Genomic DNA, 16,239 nt, shown 5'->3' on the forward strand with positions numbered 1-16,239 from the left:
CGGCAGAGGCAGTGTGATGCTCTGGGCAATGTTCTGCTGGGAAACCTTGGGTCCTCTCTTTCACGTCTTCTTGCACTTGAGTGGACAAATTCACACAAAATTAAGTAAAAAAAATAATGAGTTTCCTAGTAAACATAGTTGGTTATGTCATGAATGTAAACAGTTGAGAAAGATAGCACATGTGTATCAGACAGTGTGTTAAAGTGACAGAAGCCTAATGACAGCCTAATATTCCTGCTGCTGTCTGTTTTTTTCGTTTTGTTTTGTTTTTTTAAATCACTCACTGCTCCTGACTAAATTACTTTTGTAACTTCAATAAGGATTAATTAATAAGGACGTTTAATTTATACAGTGAAGACTATGCAGTGTTATTTTACATTTGCTTACTTTATTAAATTTTTGTATCTGAAGACTACTATCAGACCTACTTGAAAACCTGAAAAGCACTGTTTATTTCATTTGTATCTTTGTTATATTGTACATATGTTTTGCTTGTAATTTGCTAATTTGTTTTTATTTTACTACTGACTGTTTACTTGTCTTTAATAATGTTTTAAATTTAGATTAGTTAGGCTATTAGTATCGAAATTGTTAGTTAGGCTGTGGTATCGAAATTGGAATAGAGAATTGTGAATTTTCACTGGTATCTACAATTTTGGTGCCATTACTGCCTGTTTTTGCAAAAACAGTGAAAAAAATATATATAAATAATAAAAAAATATTTATAGCCAGTAAATTTTCTTAAATCTTAATTTTCTTAAGGTGTGGGAAAAAGTTTTAGGCAATGTCTATCAGGGAAGAAAAATTCAGCCAAACTTCATTCCATAGTTATCTTCTGGCAAAACACAGTCCCCACTCCCCAAATCCCAAAGGTCAGCCCAGTTTCACGACACAAATGATTCAAAACATGATCCTTCATGACGTGTTGGACCCTACAGGCTTTAACACTGATTCTATGACTATAAAACAATGACACCACAAGCATCTGCACTAATAACTGAGCGACGTGTCACACTGAGCCAGGAATATTCTTAGCAGATGTCACATAACTTAACAGAGGAATAATCAAGGTAATCGTGTGATCAGCTGAAATTTTACAAAAAACAATATCTATAAATTATTTATTTTATAATTTACACTAATTTATAATTTCATAAGTGAACTATATTTAAATAATTTTATATTATCATTATATTGTATTATATTTCTAAATGTTGCAGAGAATAATTTTAACTTCAAGTAAATATTTAGACATTTTTGAGCAAATCAAAGCCATATTTATCAAGGTAATATCATGTGTAAAAGGCAAATACATTGATTCTTTTGTAAACAGATGTTCGCTGTATGTTTCAGTATGTCACAGGCGAACGAAACCGCAGCTTCTGTTGTAACCGAGTTTTTCATCGTGGGCTTCCCTGGACTCCTGCCCAAATACTACAGCCTGATAGCAGCGCTTTTGTTCTGCATCTACATCGCTGTAATCACCGGCAACTCTCTCATTGTGGTCCTTTTTGTGATTGAACGCAGCCTCCATAAGCCTATGTATATTATCATGCTGAGTTTGTCCTTGTCTGATATTGGTTTTTGCACAGTTGCTCTGCCAAAAGTCATTTCTCGCTACTGGTTTAATGATGGTTATATTGCCTTCTACGTTTGTTTGTTTCAAAGGCAGCTGATTCACTATTTTGGGACCCTAAACTCTCTTATTATGATGATCATGGCTCTAGATCGGTACTTGGCGATCTGCCTACCCACTAAGATACCCTGTTTTAATGACTAACCGCACTATGAGACTTTTAATAGGGTTTTCCTGGGTTACTGCAATGATTGCCCCAACCATCAGCTCAATGCTAACAGTGAATCTGCCATTCTGTGGGCCAAACATGATCGTTCATTGCTTCTGTGACTCTCTGTCTATGAACCAGCTCGCCTGTGCTGATGTCACCCTCCCAAATCTCATTTCCTACGGTGTAGCAATGTTTGTGCTTCTCGTGCCATTGTCTTTCATCATCTTTTCCTATGCAAGTATCCTGGTGTCTGTGCTTCGAATAGCAAATGCACAGGGTCGTATGAAAGCCTTTTCTACCTGTGCCACACAGCTGACTATCATTACCATCTATTATGTGCCACGTTTCGTGGTTTACACTAGTTCTAACATCCCGAACGCTAAGTTGAACAACAGTCAGAAGATCGCCCTGGTCATGTTCTACAGTCTGCTTCCACCACTAGTGAACCCCTTCATTTACTGTATCAGGATCAAAGAAATCAGACAGTTCTTTCTCAAGTGGTGTGTCCAGAGAAACAGAATGAGTCTAAAAGTCAATAGGTTAATTATTTCTAAATGAGAATTTCTGCCTGTCTCTGTTCTGATTTATCTCATTACATGAAACTAGCATGTTATTGATATATTGTTTTGTATTTACAATATTTGTTAATATTATTGTCATTTTCTATTGTATATTAATAATAAATTATATTATAATAAATGTGGAAGGCCATTTATCACTCACAACTCAATAGACAAGTTCTTCTCTCTTTCACCAACACAGTAAACCATAGTGGGTTATTAGCCCTCAATGATAATTTAAAAAAAAAAAAAAAAAAAGAACTGCTCAGAAGATTGAACAAAGAAACATTTATATGGAAAGTTGCATGTCCTGCTGCCCATGCTAAACTCCATGTAAAACTTTTTATATATATATATATATATATATATATATATATGTGTGTGTGTGTGTGTGTGTGTGTTGTTGTTGTTGTTTTTTGTTTTTTTTACCTCGTTAATTAAAAGACTATATTAAATATTTGTGATTTTTAAAATCACGGAAAGTATATTATTTAATGTTTTTTTAATTATAAATGAATAAAAACGTGACCACCATCGATTCATATTCAACAAAGCTTTAACGTGAAAGCTCTTCCCTACGTGATTAAACAATATTGTTATTATTTTGGTGAGATTGCTATTAATAATCTGTTTTTTTAGGTAACGTTATCTAAGGTCTTACAAGACAGGGTGGAGGTTACCGGTTTTCATTAGTGTTTTTCACAAATTAAAAGTAGGCTACCTGTCGTGTTTCGTTTTGCTGAAAGAAATTAAAATAATTAAAACCTGAACAAACGGTCAAATTTCAAAGAAATATCAAATCTCATTTGAATAAAGAAACATTAATTGATGCACATGACAGTACCTGCTGAACAGAGAAAAAAGTTGTAATTCTTACCGCGTGCTGTTTATTTCTGTTGAAGGCCGTGCTTGTGCTCGTGAGGTTCCCATGGTACCCGTGGTTTAAAGTTGATCCTTCCCAAAGATGTCATAAAAAATAACTATTTGTATTTTTGCCACCTGAATACCATAGTAAAGTGTTGTTAGCCTCTTGTGATTAAATCCATGATTTGTATTGCGTGTCTTGATGTATATTTCCCGGCACTACATTAAAATAAAGTCCTTAAAAAGTGTTTTGTATGAGACCAAAAATTAGTTTCCACTAGAGGGCGCATGGCGGCTGGACCATCCGAATCCTTCATTTAGTCGCATTCATATATAGGCCTTTTTTTTTTCGTCTTATTTGGGACATTTCTGCACGAAAACGCAATTACAATAAACAATATGAACATTAATAAATACTTATAAATAGATATAGTAAAAAAAAAAATAAAAAAAATAAAAAAATGTAATAAATTATGATGTGATTTTAATCTGAATGTAATTAACATTTTACCCACAAGGTGGCGCAAAAAGCTTACAGTAAAAAAGATATTTGACACTCATGGCCTACCGGAGCTGTTTACAGCATAGCTAATGTTTTTATTAATAAAATATTAAAGAGAAGCTAACATTAATGACTAATAGTAAAACTCATACATTTATAAGTACACAATTTTTTATGTTTTGAAAGAACTATCTTATGTACTAGAACTATCTTTGTTTGTTGTGTGTGTCAGGGCTGTGCACAGACATTTTAAAAGGCAGTGGCCCAAACCAAAAAAAAGGGGCACTAAAGGGGGGTGGGGATGTTGGGGGGTAGGGTGCTTGTTAATTCAAATTATTCATTTGTTACAAATCACCAAATAAAAGAGAAGACAGCACCTTCACTTTGACTCTTTTGAGTTCACTCTAGGCAATATCATCTTAAAATATAGAGAATGACACATCTTTTACAATCATATTGTAAAAATAATTTCAAGGATCAGTGCCAATTCAATTTATGTTGTTGTCTAATTGAATTTATGTTGTTGTAATTACTCTTTCACTCACATAATTTAATCTTGGTCTTTAGCATATTTCTAGCATATTCCGTTACTCTTAGCCAACAGTCTTACTGTCTGATTTGGCTGATGCTCTCCTTCAGTCTCTGAGCCTGCCTCAGCTTCATCTTAAATAGAAGTATTAGACATTTAATTTAATATTATAGAGCACTGTATTCCAAATTATTATCCAAGTGACATATCAGTAGGATTTCAGTAAAATTAAAATTATTTCTCATATCTTTTTAGATAACTGTATCAATCTCAGATAGGTTTGTTCAATAGTCTGACAGGTCTTCTTGGGTATATTGGGTAAATTATTGGGTAAATTGGCAGCAGAAAGCCAGCAGCAAACAGGTATTTGAAGCTGTTGGAGTCTCTGGAGTCTCAAGAACTTCTTCATGCAGGCTAGCAGTTGGTTTACCTCCCTTACGAAAATGAACCATGGTTTTATTATAGTAAAACCATGGTTTCTGGCGTATTGATTACCATTTGTATAACAATACAAATGCCATGGTTTTTGTAGCAGAATTATGGTTAATTTGTGGTCACCATGGATTAACTACAATAACCATGTTTTGTTTTTTCCATAGTAAAACCATAGTTAATTTTCGTGAGGGCTGCTGGCGTGCAGGAGTTTTGAATCAATGTCTGCAATAATGGACGGCCTTTAGCAGCCTCCCTTCGCTGTGTCCCCCGCTAGAAATTTTACGTTCCCAGAACATTCTCAGAACGTCCCCACTGGTGTTAAGGACGTTGCATAGTAACGTTCCCAGTACGTTCAGAGACGGTCACGATGTGGAGTTCTTTTAAGGTTTGGGGGACGTTATTTGGTGGACCTTCAGGGAACATTCAGGACGTTCTCTGAACGTTTAGGGGACCATACTTTATTTAGAAATGTTCTCAGAACGTCCCTGCTGCCCTTGTCAAAAATTTAAGTGAAAATTAGAGCTAAATTGACTAACAAAAGTGGCTGTTCCAACAAAAACAAGTTTTTCTTAAATGTTTTACAAAAAAAAAAAAAAAAGTTCTTTACAGGTGTTTCTTGGATTATTATGAAACCTTTTCTTTAAAATGCAAATCTCTTGCAGTAAGACATTAGCTGACAACAGCACATGATCGAGTTAATGTAACTACTATATCACTGCATCAGTAACTACACAATTACTGCCTTTAAATAAAATATGCAGCATAACATCAGTGTCTCTGGCTCATCATGACTGAAGCACAGGCTCTACTCTCCAGCACAATGGTAACCTCACAAAACTCAGATAACAGAAACAGAACATTAAACACTAACAAATCTCTCTAGATCTCTGCATCTTCACTTATTACAAACCACTCTGACTTTATTTCTTTCATTCAAAACGTCTTAATGAGATGTTGATGTTTTATTAAAATTTATAAATGTCACCGTTACGGAGGTAAGCACTTGCTTTAGTTGGGCTCCTGACCCTTGAAGTTTTAACTTAAATTTTTCTTCAATTGTTCTGTGTGTTTTTAAAGCACATTTGTTACAAAAAAAACTTGCTCAAATGGATTTGGTTGCTCATTGTTGATGATTTCATTATCATACAGTGGCCTTATTCACTGATCTATGAATATTGTATTTCTTTCATGTTGTTGTAGTCCTATGATAATGCATAAAATCCTGTCCTGCTTTGATATTTTAAAAGTTTTTATCACTGTGCAGAAATTATTCAGACGGGATCATGTAGACTCACACAGACATCAAGATTCTGCATATGAACCTCAACAATGGTGACAAAATTTTCAGATAAACAGATTAACTCTGAGCATCACAAAACAACCTACTAAAGTCACAAAAAAGATTTATTTATTGTCACCATTGCTGAGGTTCATACGCTGATTCATGATGTCTGTGTGAGTCTAAAAGACAACGCTCAAAACTCTCTGTATAATGAATTTTTTTAAAAAATAAAATAAAACTCATAAAAAACAAAAAAAAACTAACCATTAATTAATGCAAAACTAACAGTTAACACACTCAGAGTTTAGACTCTGGAGATGATCAGTGAATCAGTACACTCCATGATGATTGAATCACCATCATTATAAAACCAGATTCATCTGACCAGAGTATCTTTAACAAGCGTGTTCTGAAAACACAGTTAAAACAGCCAGAGAACATCTAACATTAAAATATCAAGAATCAAGAGCCCATCTAAAGCAAACGCTCACCTCCATAACGGTGACTTTAAACTTTATTATTTTCTATAAAACACCCACGTAGAAGGCGATGTTCTCGTGACCTTGCACAACGTTCCCTAAAAGTTCTCTAAAGGTGATGAAAATTCTGAACCTTTACAGAACATTAGGGACATTCCTAAAACGTCCTCTTTTGGTAATGAAAGTGCTGCAGTTCAAGGTTCCTTATTTGACTTTAGGGGACATTCCAATTTGGTTAATTTTATGGTCAAAAAAGAACGTTACAAAGAGGATATTTGGGACATTAACTGAACGTTCCCACATGGTCATCTGTTGGTCATTTAATAACGTTCCAGATATGAGTTTAGGGGGATGTTCTATTTTGGTTATTTTATGGTCACGGTAGAACGTTACAAAGAGGACATTTGGGAAGTTAACAGAACATCCTATAGTAATAGTCCCCTAAACATTCCCAGAACGTCATGAATGTTCCCTGAAGGTCCACCAAATAACGTTCCCCAACCCTTAAAAGAACTCCACATCGTAACCGTCTCGGAACGTACTAGGAACGTTACTAATCAACGTCCTTAACACCAGTGGGGACGTTCTGAGAATGTTCTGGGAACGTAAAATTTCTAGCAGGGCTGTTAGTGGGTGAGATGTATTAGGCAGCAAGTGAACATTTTGTCCTCAAAGTTTGACATGGCCCAAATTGTGATGGCTAGACGACTGGGTAAGAGCATCTCCAAAACTACAGCTCTTGTGGAGTGTTCCCGGTCTGCAGTGGTCAGTATCTGTCAAAAGTGGTCCAAGGAAGAAACAGTGTTGAACCGGCGACAGGATGCACATTGTCAGAACACACACAGTGCATCGCAATTTGTTGCGTATGGGGCTGTATAGCCGCATACCAGACAGGGTGCCCATGCTGACCCCTGTCCAGTGCCAACAGTGGGCATGTAAGCATTAGAACTGGACCACGGAGCAATAGAAGAAGGTGGCTTGGTTTTATGAATCACATTTTCTTTTACATCACGTGGATGGCCGAGTGTGTATCAGACAATGTATTGGATCCGTGCATTCGCTCTTAAAGTGACAAAAGCCTAGTATTCCTGCTGCAGTCTGGGTTTTTTTTTTGTTTTTTTTTAAATCACTCACTGCTCCTGATTAAAATAACTTTTGTAACTTTAATAAGGATTCATTAATAAGGATGTTTAATTTATACAGTGAAGACTATGCAGTGTTATTTTACATTTGCTTACTTTTTAGGCCCTGTCTATCAGGGAAGAAAATTTCAGCCAAACTTCATTCCATAGTTATCTTCTGGCAAAACACAGTCCCCACTCCCCAAATCCCAAAGGTCAGCCCAGTTTCATGACATCAAATGATTCAAAACATGATCCTTCATGACGTGTTGGACCCTACAGGCTTTAACACTGATTCTATGACTATAAAACAATGACACCACAAGCATCTGCACTGATAACTGAGCGACGTGTCACACTGAGCCAGGAATATTCTTAGCAGATGTCACATAATTTAGAGAAATTATCCAGGTAATCATGTGATCAGCTGAAATACAAACCAAAATAACATTCAGATTTTTGCAAATATTTGAATATCACAGTAAATAATTTAAGGAAAATCTTAGTAACTAAATTAGTAATTAGTAAATAAATACTGTTCTACAATTATGTATATTTAATGTAGTTTTACAAAAAACAATATTTATAAATTATTTATTTTATAATTTACACTAATTTAAAATTTCATAAGTGAACTATATTTAAATAATTTTTATATTATCATTATATTGTATTATATTTCTAAATGTTGCAGAGAATAATTCAAACTTCAAGTAAATATTTAAACATTTTTGAGCAAATCTTCGCTGTATGTTTCAGTATGTCACAGGCGAACGAAACCGCAGCTTCTGTTGTAACCGAGTTTTTCATCGTGGGCTTCCCTGGACTCCTGCCCAAATACTACAGCCTGATAGCAGTGCTTTTGTTCTGCATCTACATTGCTGTAATCACCGGCAACTCTCTCATTGTGGTCCTGTTTGTGATTGAACGCAGCCTCCATAAGCCTATGTATATTATCATACTGAGTTTGTCCTTGTCTGATATTGGTTTTTGCACAGTTGCTCTGCCAAAAGTCATTTCTCGCTACTGGTTTAATGATGGTTATATTGCCTTCTACGTTTGTTTGTTTCAAAGGCAGCTGATTCACTATTTTGGGACCCTAAACTCTCTTATTATGATGATCATGGCTCTAGATCGGTACTTGGCGATCTGCCACCCACTAAGATACCCTGTTTTAATGACTAACCGCACTATGAGTCTTTTAATAGGGTTTTCCTGGGTTACTGCAATGATTGCTCCAACCATCACCTCAATGCTAACAGTGAATCTGCCATTCTGTGGGCCAAACATGATCGTTCATTGCTTCTGTGACTCTCAGTCTATGAACCAGCTCGCCTGTGCTGATGTCATCCTCACAAATCTCATTTCCTACGGTGTAGCAATGTTTGTGCTTCTCATGCCATTGTCTTTCATCATCTTTTCCTATGCAAGTATCCTGGTGTCGGTGCTTCGAATAGCAAATGCACAGGGTCGTATGAAAGCCTTTTCTACCTGTGCCACACAGCTGACTATCATTACCATCTATTATGTGCCACGTTTCGTGGTTTACACTAGTTCTAACATCCCGAACGCTAAGTTGAACAGCAGTCAGAAGATCGCCCTGGTCATGTTCTACAGTCTGCTTCCACCACTAGTGAACCCCTTCATTTACTGTATCAGGATCAAAGAAATCAGACAGTTCTTTTTCAAATGGTGTGTCCAGAGAAACAGGATGAGTCTAAAAGTCAATAGGTTAACTATTTCTAAATGAGGTTATCTGCCTATCCCTGTTCTGAAGTACCTCATTACATGAAACTAGCATGTTATTGTTATATTGTTATGTATTTACAATATTTGCTAATATTATTGTCATTTTCTATTGTATATTAACAATAAATTGTATTATAATAGATGTGGAAGGCAATTTATCACTCACTCAACTCAATAGACAAGTTCTTCTCTCTTTCACCAACACAGTAAACCATAGTGGGTTATTAGCCCTCAATGATAAGAACTGCTCAGAAGATTGAACAAAGAAACATTTATATGTAAAGTTGCATGTCCTGCTGCCCATGCTAAACTCCATGTAAAACTATTTTTGTATAATTATGTTCTCTTTTTTTACCTCGTTAATTAAAAGACTACATTAAATATTTGTGCTTTTAAAAATCATGAAGTATATTATTTATAATGTATTTTAATTATTACAATTACAAAGTGACCACCATCGATTCATACTCAACAAAGCTTTAAAGTGACAGGTCTTTCCTATGTAATTCAACAATATTGTTACTATTTTGTTAACATTGCTATTAAAAATCTGTTGTTGTTTTTTTTAGGTATCTAAGGTCTTACAAGACAAGGTGGAGGTTACCGGTTTTCATGTTTCTCACAAATTAAAAGTAGGCTACCTGTCGTGTTTCGTTTTGCTGAAAGAAATTAAAATAATTAAAACCTGAACAAACGGTCAAATTTCAAAGAAATATCAAATCTCATTTGAATAAAGAAACATTAATTGATGCACATGACAGTACCTGCTGAACAGAGAAAAAAGCTGATTCTTACCGCGTGCTGCTTATTTCTGTTGAAGGCCGTGCTTGTGCTCGTGAGGTTCCCATGGTACCCGTGGTTTAAAGTTGATCCTTCCCAAAGATGTCATAAAAAATAACTTGTAAAAATAACCGTATGGTATTTTGGCCACCTGGATACCGTAGTAAAGTGTTGTTAGCCTCTTGTGATTAAATTCATGAATTGTATTACGTGTCTTGATGTATATTTCCCGGCACTACATTAAAATAAAGTCCTTAAAAAGCGTTTTGTATGAGACCAAAAATTAGTTTCCACTAGAGGGCGCATGGCGGCTGGACCATCCGAATCCTTCATTTAGTCGCATTCATATATAGGCCTTTTTTTTTCGTCTTATTTGGGATATTTCTGCACGAAAACACAATTACAATGAACAATATGAACATTAATTAATACTTTTAAATAGATATAGTAAAAAAAAAAATATTTATGATGTGATTTTAATCTGAATGTAATTAACATTTTACCCACAAGGTGGCGCAAAAAGCTTACAGTAAAAAAGATATTTGACATTCATGGCCTAACGGGGCTGTTTACAGCATAGCTAATGTTTTTATTAATAAAATATAAAAGAGAATATAACATTAATGACTAATAGTAAAACTCATACATTTATAAGTACACAATTTTTTATGTTTTGAAAGAACTATCTTATGTATGGAAGCCAAGGCTGCTTTTATTTGATCAAAACCATTAACACTAAAACATAATTACAATTTAAAATGTTTTGTTTGTTTGTGTGTTTGTTTTGTGTGTGTGTGTGTGTGTGTGTGTGTGTGTGTGTGTGTGTGTGTGTGTGTACTTGTATTGGGGTCCAGAAGATCCCACAAAGTATGAAAGATACGGAATGTTTGACTTTGTGGGGTCATTTAATTGGACCCCACAAGGACAAAATCTTTTATAGGAGACTAAATGTTGACTCAATTTACTATCGTCCTTCCCTACACTATACCTAAACCTACCCATCACAGGAACCTATCCCTAAATCTACCCGTCACATATATATATATATATATATATATATATATATATATATATATATATATACAGGTGCTGGTCATATAATTAGAATATCATCAAAAAGTTCATTTTTTTATTATAAATTATTTTTAAAAATGAAACTGTCATATATTCTAGATTCCCTACATGTAAAGTAAAACATTTCAAAAGTTTTTTTTTTTAAATTTTGATGATTAGAGCGTACAGCTCATGAAAGTCCAAAATCCAGTATTTCAAAATATTAGAATATTTCCTAAAATCAATCAAAAAAATGGATTTGCAAAACAGAAAAGTTAAAGTTCTTTAAAGTATGTTCTTTTGTGCACTCAATACTTGATCGGCAGGACATATTACAGCAAATGACTTGCTCCTAGCCCAAATTACTGCATCAGTGAAGTGTGGCATAGAAGTGATCAGCCTGTGGCACTGCTGAGGCACTATTGAGCCTTCAGATCATCTGTATATTGTTGGATCGACTGTTTCTCATCTTTCTCTTGAAAATATCCCATAGATTCAGGTCAGGCATATTGGCTGGCCAATAAAGCACAGTAATATCATGCTCAGCAAACCACTTGGAAGTGGTTTTTGCACTGTGGGCAGGTGCTAAAGTCCTGCTGGAAAAGGAAATCAGCATCTCCATAAAGCTTGTCAGCAGATGGAAGCATAAAGTGCTCCAAAATCTCCTGGAAGATGGCTGCATTGACTTTGCACTTGATAAAACACAATGGACCAACACCAGCAGACGTCACGGCCCCCCCAAATCATTATTGACTTCAGAAACTTCACACTAGACTTCAAGCAGCTTGGATTCTGTGCCTCTCCAGTCTTCCTTCATACTCTGGGACCATGATTTCAACATGAAATGCAAAATTTACTTTTATCTGAAAAGAGGACTTTCGACCACTGTTCACTGTCCAGTTCTTTTTCTCCTTAGCCCAGGTAAGATGCTTCTGACGTTGTCTCTGGTTCAGAAGTGGCTTGGTAGTCCTTTTCCTGAAGATGTCTGAGTGTGGTGACTCTTGATGCGCTGACTCCGGCTTCATTCTACTCATTGTGAAGCTCTCCCAAGTGTTTGAATCAGCTTTACTTGACAGTATTCTCAAGCTTGCGGTCATCCCTGTTGCTTGTGCACCTTTGCCTACCCAATTTCTTCCTTCCAGTCAACTTTGCATTTAATATGCTTTGATACATCACTCTGTAAACAGCCACCCCATTCAGTAATGACCTTCTGTGACTTACTCTCTTTGTGGAGGGTGTCAATGATTGTCTCCTGGACCATTGCCAAGTCAGCAGTCTTCCCCATTAGTGTGGTTTCAAAAAACAAAAGATACCCGGATTTTATACTGTAGGGATGGTCATTTAATGAAACTCAAATGTAAATATTCTAATATTTTGAGATACTGGATTTTGGACTTTCATTAGCTGTACGCTCTAATCAACAAATTTACAAAAAAAAACTTTTGAAATGTTTTACTTTACATGTAGGGAATCTAGAATATATGAAAGTTTCATTTTTTAAAATAATTTACAATAAAAAAATGAACTTTTTCACGATATTCTAATTATATGACCAGCACCTGTATATATATATATAAGAATGTTAAAATTACGTTAGGTTCCTGTGACGGGTAGGTTTAGGTATAGTGTAGGGAAGGGCCATAGTGACTTTTAAGATTTTGTCAAACATTCTTATACATGACTTTTAAGATGTTGTCTTTGTGGGGTCCGACTAAAGGACCCCGCAATGTCGTAAATTCCGCATTTAATGCGGTCATTTGGACATTTGGACCACACAAAGTAGTATAAACAAGGATGTGTCTGTGTGTGTAATTTATTCCTGTGATGGCAAAGCTGAATTTTACTCAATGACCGCAGACCTTTAAATGGTATCGTGTGTCTGTGCTTGTTTATATGATTTATGAGGACACAAATTTGTATAATGACATGGGTATAACACTGGTATTACAATGTAAAAGTGTATTATGATTGCATTTGTTGAGTCCTCATAATTAAAATGGCTTAAAAACGTACTAAACAATGTTTTATTAAAAATGTAAATAAAATAAAAAATGCAGTTTTCTGTGATTAGTAGATTTAGGGGAAAGAATATACAGTTCGTACAGTATAAAAACCATTACATCTATGGAATGTCTTCATAATGATAGGTGCACCAATATGTGTGTGTTTAAATAATTGAGATTAATTAAATGCTTTTTGGAACACAATACAGTGTTGTTTAGAGCAAGAATTAGTGTTTTTAATTATATAGTGCTACAATCCAAACATAGTTAGGATTTTGACTCGTTATATGAGTTTATCACCCTCTCAAATTCATCATAAACAATCTGAAGGTGAACACATCAAGCAACAAGCATTTGACTTCAATATTCTGGATTCTTTATTCAGTTTATAGATGTATTTCCATTTGTAGTTTAGAGAATGAGAAGCATTAGTTTTATTTACAATTATATTTTTAAAAATTTCAGCTCTGTACAGATTTGAACCCTGATAAGGACCAATATTTTTCAGACCTAATGCGGTGTTAAAATGCAGAAAGCAAAAACCACATAAACAGAAAAAGACAATGGAAGAAAAAAAGATATCAAATTATAAACATTTGAAGAAAAAACAAGAAACACAGTACAGTAATTTCTTCAGCCATTAGAGAGGGGTTTGCTGCTGTTAAAGTACATGACATTGTCAGCATCTCACTGCTCCAAATGCTAATGTGCTAACTGTTTTTAGACTATCATACACTAGACACCAATATATATCAACAATCTATAGTTATGTTCTCTATAAGATTCATATTAAATATACTCTACACATATGTAACCTTCGAATACAATTCCCATTTGGAAAAATATTAAAAAGGGATGAGGAGAAAGAAAAATTACACAGATTTAGAAATGAAACAGCATGTGTTTCTGTATTGTGCAAACAAATTTTATATCTAACAGGGAAGGGGAAATAGATAAACCAAGCCAAACTTCATTCCATAGTTAATCTTCTGGCTCCAAACGCAAGCATTAATTTACACCACTACACTTAGAAAATAAAGAGATAAATCTTACCCTTCCTGAAAGAGAGCAGCTCAGATCTATCTAAAGAGGGCAGACGCAACACTGTTTGACTGTCAAAACACAGCCGCAAATGTCACTGTTACTCATTATGCATTATTTAGACTTTCCATGAACTTCTGGAGATCTACCTTCCTGCAAAGTCCCAACTCCTGCACTCAAAACACACCCGAACCGGCTAATCGAGCACCGGAACTTGTTAAAGCAGGATGCTGGATCTCCAGGACCAGAATGGGGCATTTAAAACACATGGAAATGTATAATAAACATTTCCAAAACGTTCATCAGGCACATCAATACTTGTTCTCCTGTGTTGAACTACATGTGGTGATTAGTATTTCATCGGGAGGGCGTGTGAAGTGGAGGTTAAACCGCCAGTGAAGCGTGTGCTATTATTTCAGACGTAGGTGACGGCATGCCTTCCCGCCTCCGCACCGGATCCGAGCCAAGCCTGGTGAGCACGTGGTGCATCGTTAAATGTGAAAAGTTCATCAGACCCTGTGTAAATTCTTTTACCCCTCACATGTCTCCCTCCTGAGAGGAAGAATCAAGGGCGAGTCTCTTCTTCCAAACTGAATCATTCATGTTTACCATGTGCAATAAAAAACGGGCCTCCTCCTTGTGCAAACCGGTAGAAAGGGAAGGAGTGCTTGTCTGTGTGTGTGTGTGTGTGTGTGTGTGTGTGTGTGAGTGTGTGCATGATGAAACGAGTTACAGGTCTGCTGGGTGTGCATGAAGGTAGAATGATGAGAAAAGATGTGTGTGGGGGTGACAGCAGGATGCGTTTTATTATCTGCTGCTCTCGAGGTTGTGAAGTGAAGCTCTCGTTCCGGTCAGGTGTGAGTAGTTGTGTTTAAGCAGCATGGGCGAAGGGTGATGGGACACACTCATTCTGAGGGATGAAGGGATGTATTTACAGGATCACACAACAGTTGCTCTCTCCGGTCTTTTCCCGGTTCCTTTGACCTGAAACGAAAACACAGGCAGTTAATACTACTGCACAAAAACAAAACAATGATTCTGTTTCAAAACCTAGTGAGCTGCCTACCTAAACAGCATTTTAAGGCATCGTAGGCATTCTGTTTTGTTCTTAGGCCCTGTTTACACCTGGTATTAAGATGCGTTTTGGTCGAACAGATCACAAGTGGACGAGGGAGACACGTACCCGTTTACACCATTCAAGATACACATATTTGCCATTTTTTTGTCATTATATCATATGATATGATGTAGTTGTAATACAATATCACACGAGCAAGAATGCTGTTTTCCCCAAATCACACAAATGCAATGTTCATTTAACTTATTGTTAAATGAACAATGTGAGTTACACTTTAGAGACAGTATTGTTAATATTGTTTGTCCCCGTGCAACAGGATACTGACTGAATCCGCGTTTTGAATGAATCAGTTTTATTAATGATTAAATGACCCATTCAATAAAGATAGTCACTTGTTTCCTTCCTGAATGAATCAGTCATTTGAACAAATCGGTTGAATGAATGACTCACTCATTATTAATAAATTACAAATGAGAGCATAATACTTATACATCTTAACATTAAGACAGTGACTTGCTGCCACCTACTGGCAGTTTAGTTTCATATTTAAAGTACATTTTAATTAAAAAGTTAAAATTAGAAATAATTCCATATTTCAATATTGAATTAAATTTATGTATACAAATTGTAAATGCTATGTAAATATATTAATGCCACTTCTCATTCTGTGTCACCGTTGTATTGCAAAAATGGATTTTGTTGATAATGATTTAATTTGATTGGTAACAGTCCTAATGTATAGGCTACTAGGCTAGTGTTAATTTTTATTTCTTCAGGTCTTAAAAAGGTCTTTAAAAGCCTTAAATTTGAATTAAAAAAATGTGCAGCAACCCTGAAAAAGAAAAACTAAATAAACAAAGTAAAGAATTTTTTGACTTGTACATTTTCCCCCCCAAGGATTCTATAGATATCGCGATATATCGATATCGTGAATTCTTTTGGCCACAATAACCATGGTGTGAAAAATCTAATATTG

The 16,239-nt window shown here is 35.5% G+C and overlaps 2 protein-coding genes and 1 pseudogene across 3 annotated transcripts in view; 2 read left to right on the forward strand and 1 right to left on the reverse strand.

Moving 5' to 3' along the window:
- The first annotated feature begins 1,354 nt into the window (after positions 1–1,354).
- On the forward strand, positions 1,355–2,587 carry LOC127521840 (olfactory receptor 2AT4-like; annotated as a pseudogene).
- Positions 2,588–8,319: 5,732 nt separating this feature from the next.
- Positions 8,320–9,309, forward strand: LOC127521837 (putative gustatory receptor clone PTE01). The gene has a single exon (XM_051911284.1). It carries the CDS (start codon positions 8,320–8,322, stop codon positions 9,307–9,309), a length of 990 nt encoding a protein of 329 aa, XP_051767244.1.
- Positions 9,310–13,497: 4,188 nt separating this feature from the next.
- ubl3a (ubiquitin-like 3a) overlaps positions 13,498–16,239 on the reverse strand; it is a 29,039-nt gene continuing 26,297 nt past the window's right edge. For both annotated transcript variants that reach the window (XM_051911304.1, XM_051911303.1), the window contains one exon: positions 13,498–15,169. In XM_051911304.1, the coding sequence (XP_051767264.1) occupies positions 15,117–15,169 (53 nt within the window). In that variant the 3' untranslated portion in view covers positions 13,498–15,116. The remainder of the gene's footprint in view (positions 15,170–16,239) is intronic.

Source organism: Ctenopharyngodon idella, chromosome 10 (genome assembly GCF_019924925.1).
Source record: "Ctenopharyngodon idella isolate HZGC_01 chromosome 10, HZGC01, whole genome shotgun sequence".
NCBI classification, from domain to species: domain Eukaryota; kingdom Metazoa; phylum Chordata; class Actinopteri; order Cypriniformes; family Xenocyprididae; genus Ctenopharyngodon; species Ctenopharyngodon idella.

Bases quoted from the DNA above. Each gene is read 5' to 3' on its own strand.
- LOC127521837 (XM_051911284.1), top strand. From the start codon at position 8,320: ATGTCACAGGCGAACGAAACCGCAGCTTCTGTTGTAACCGAGTTTTTC.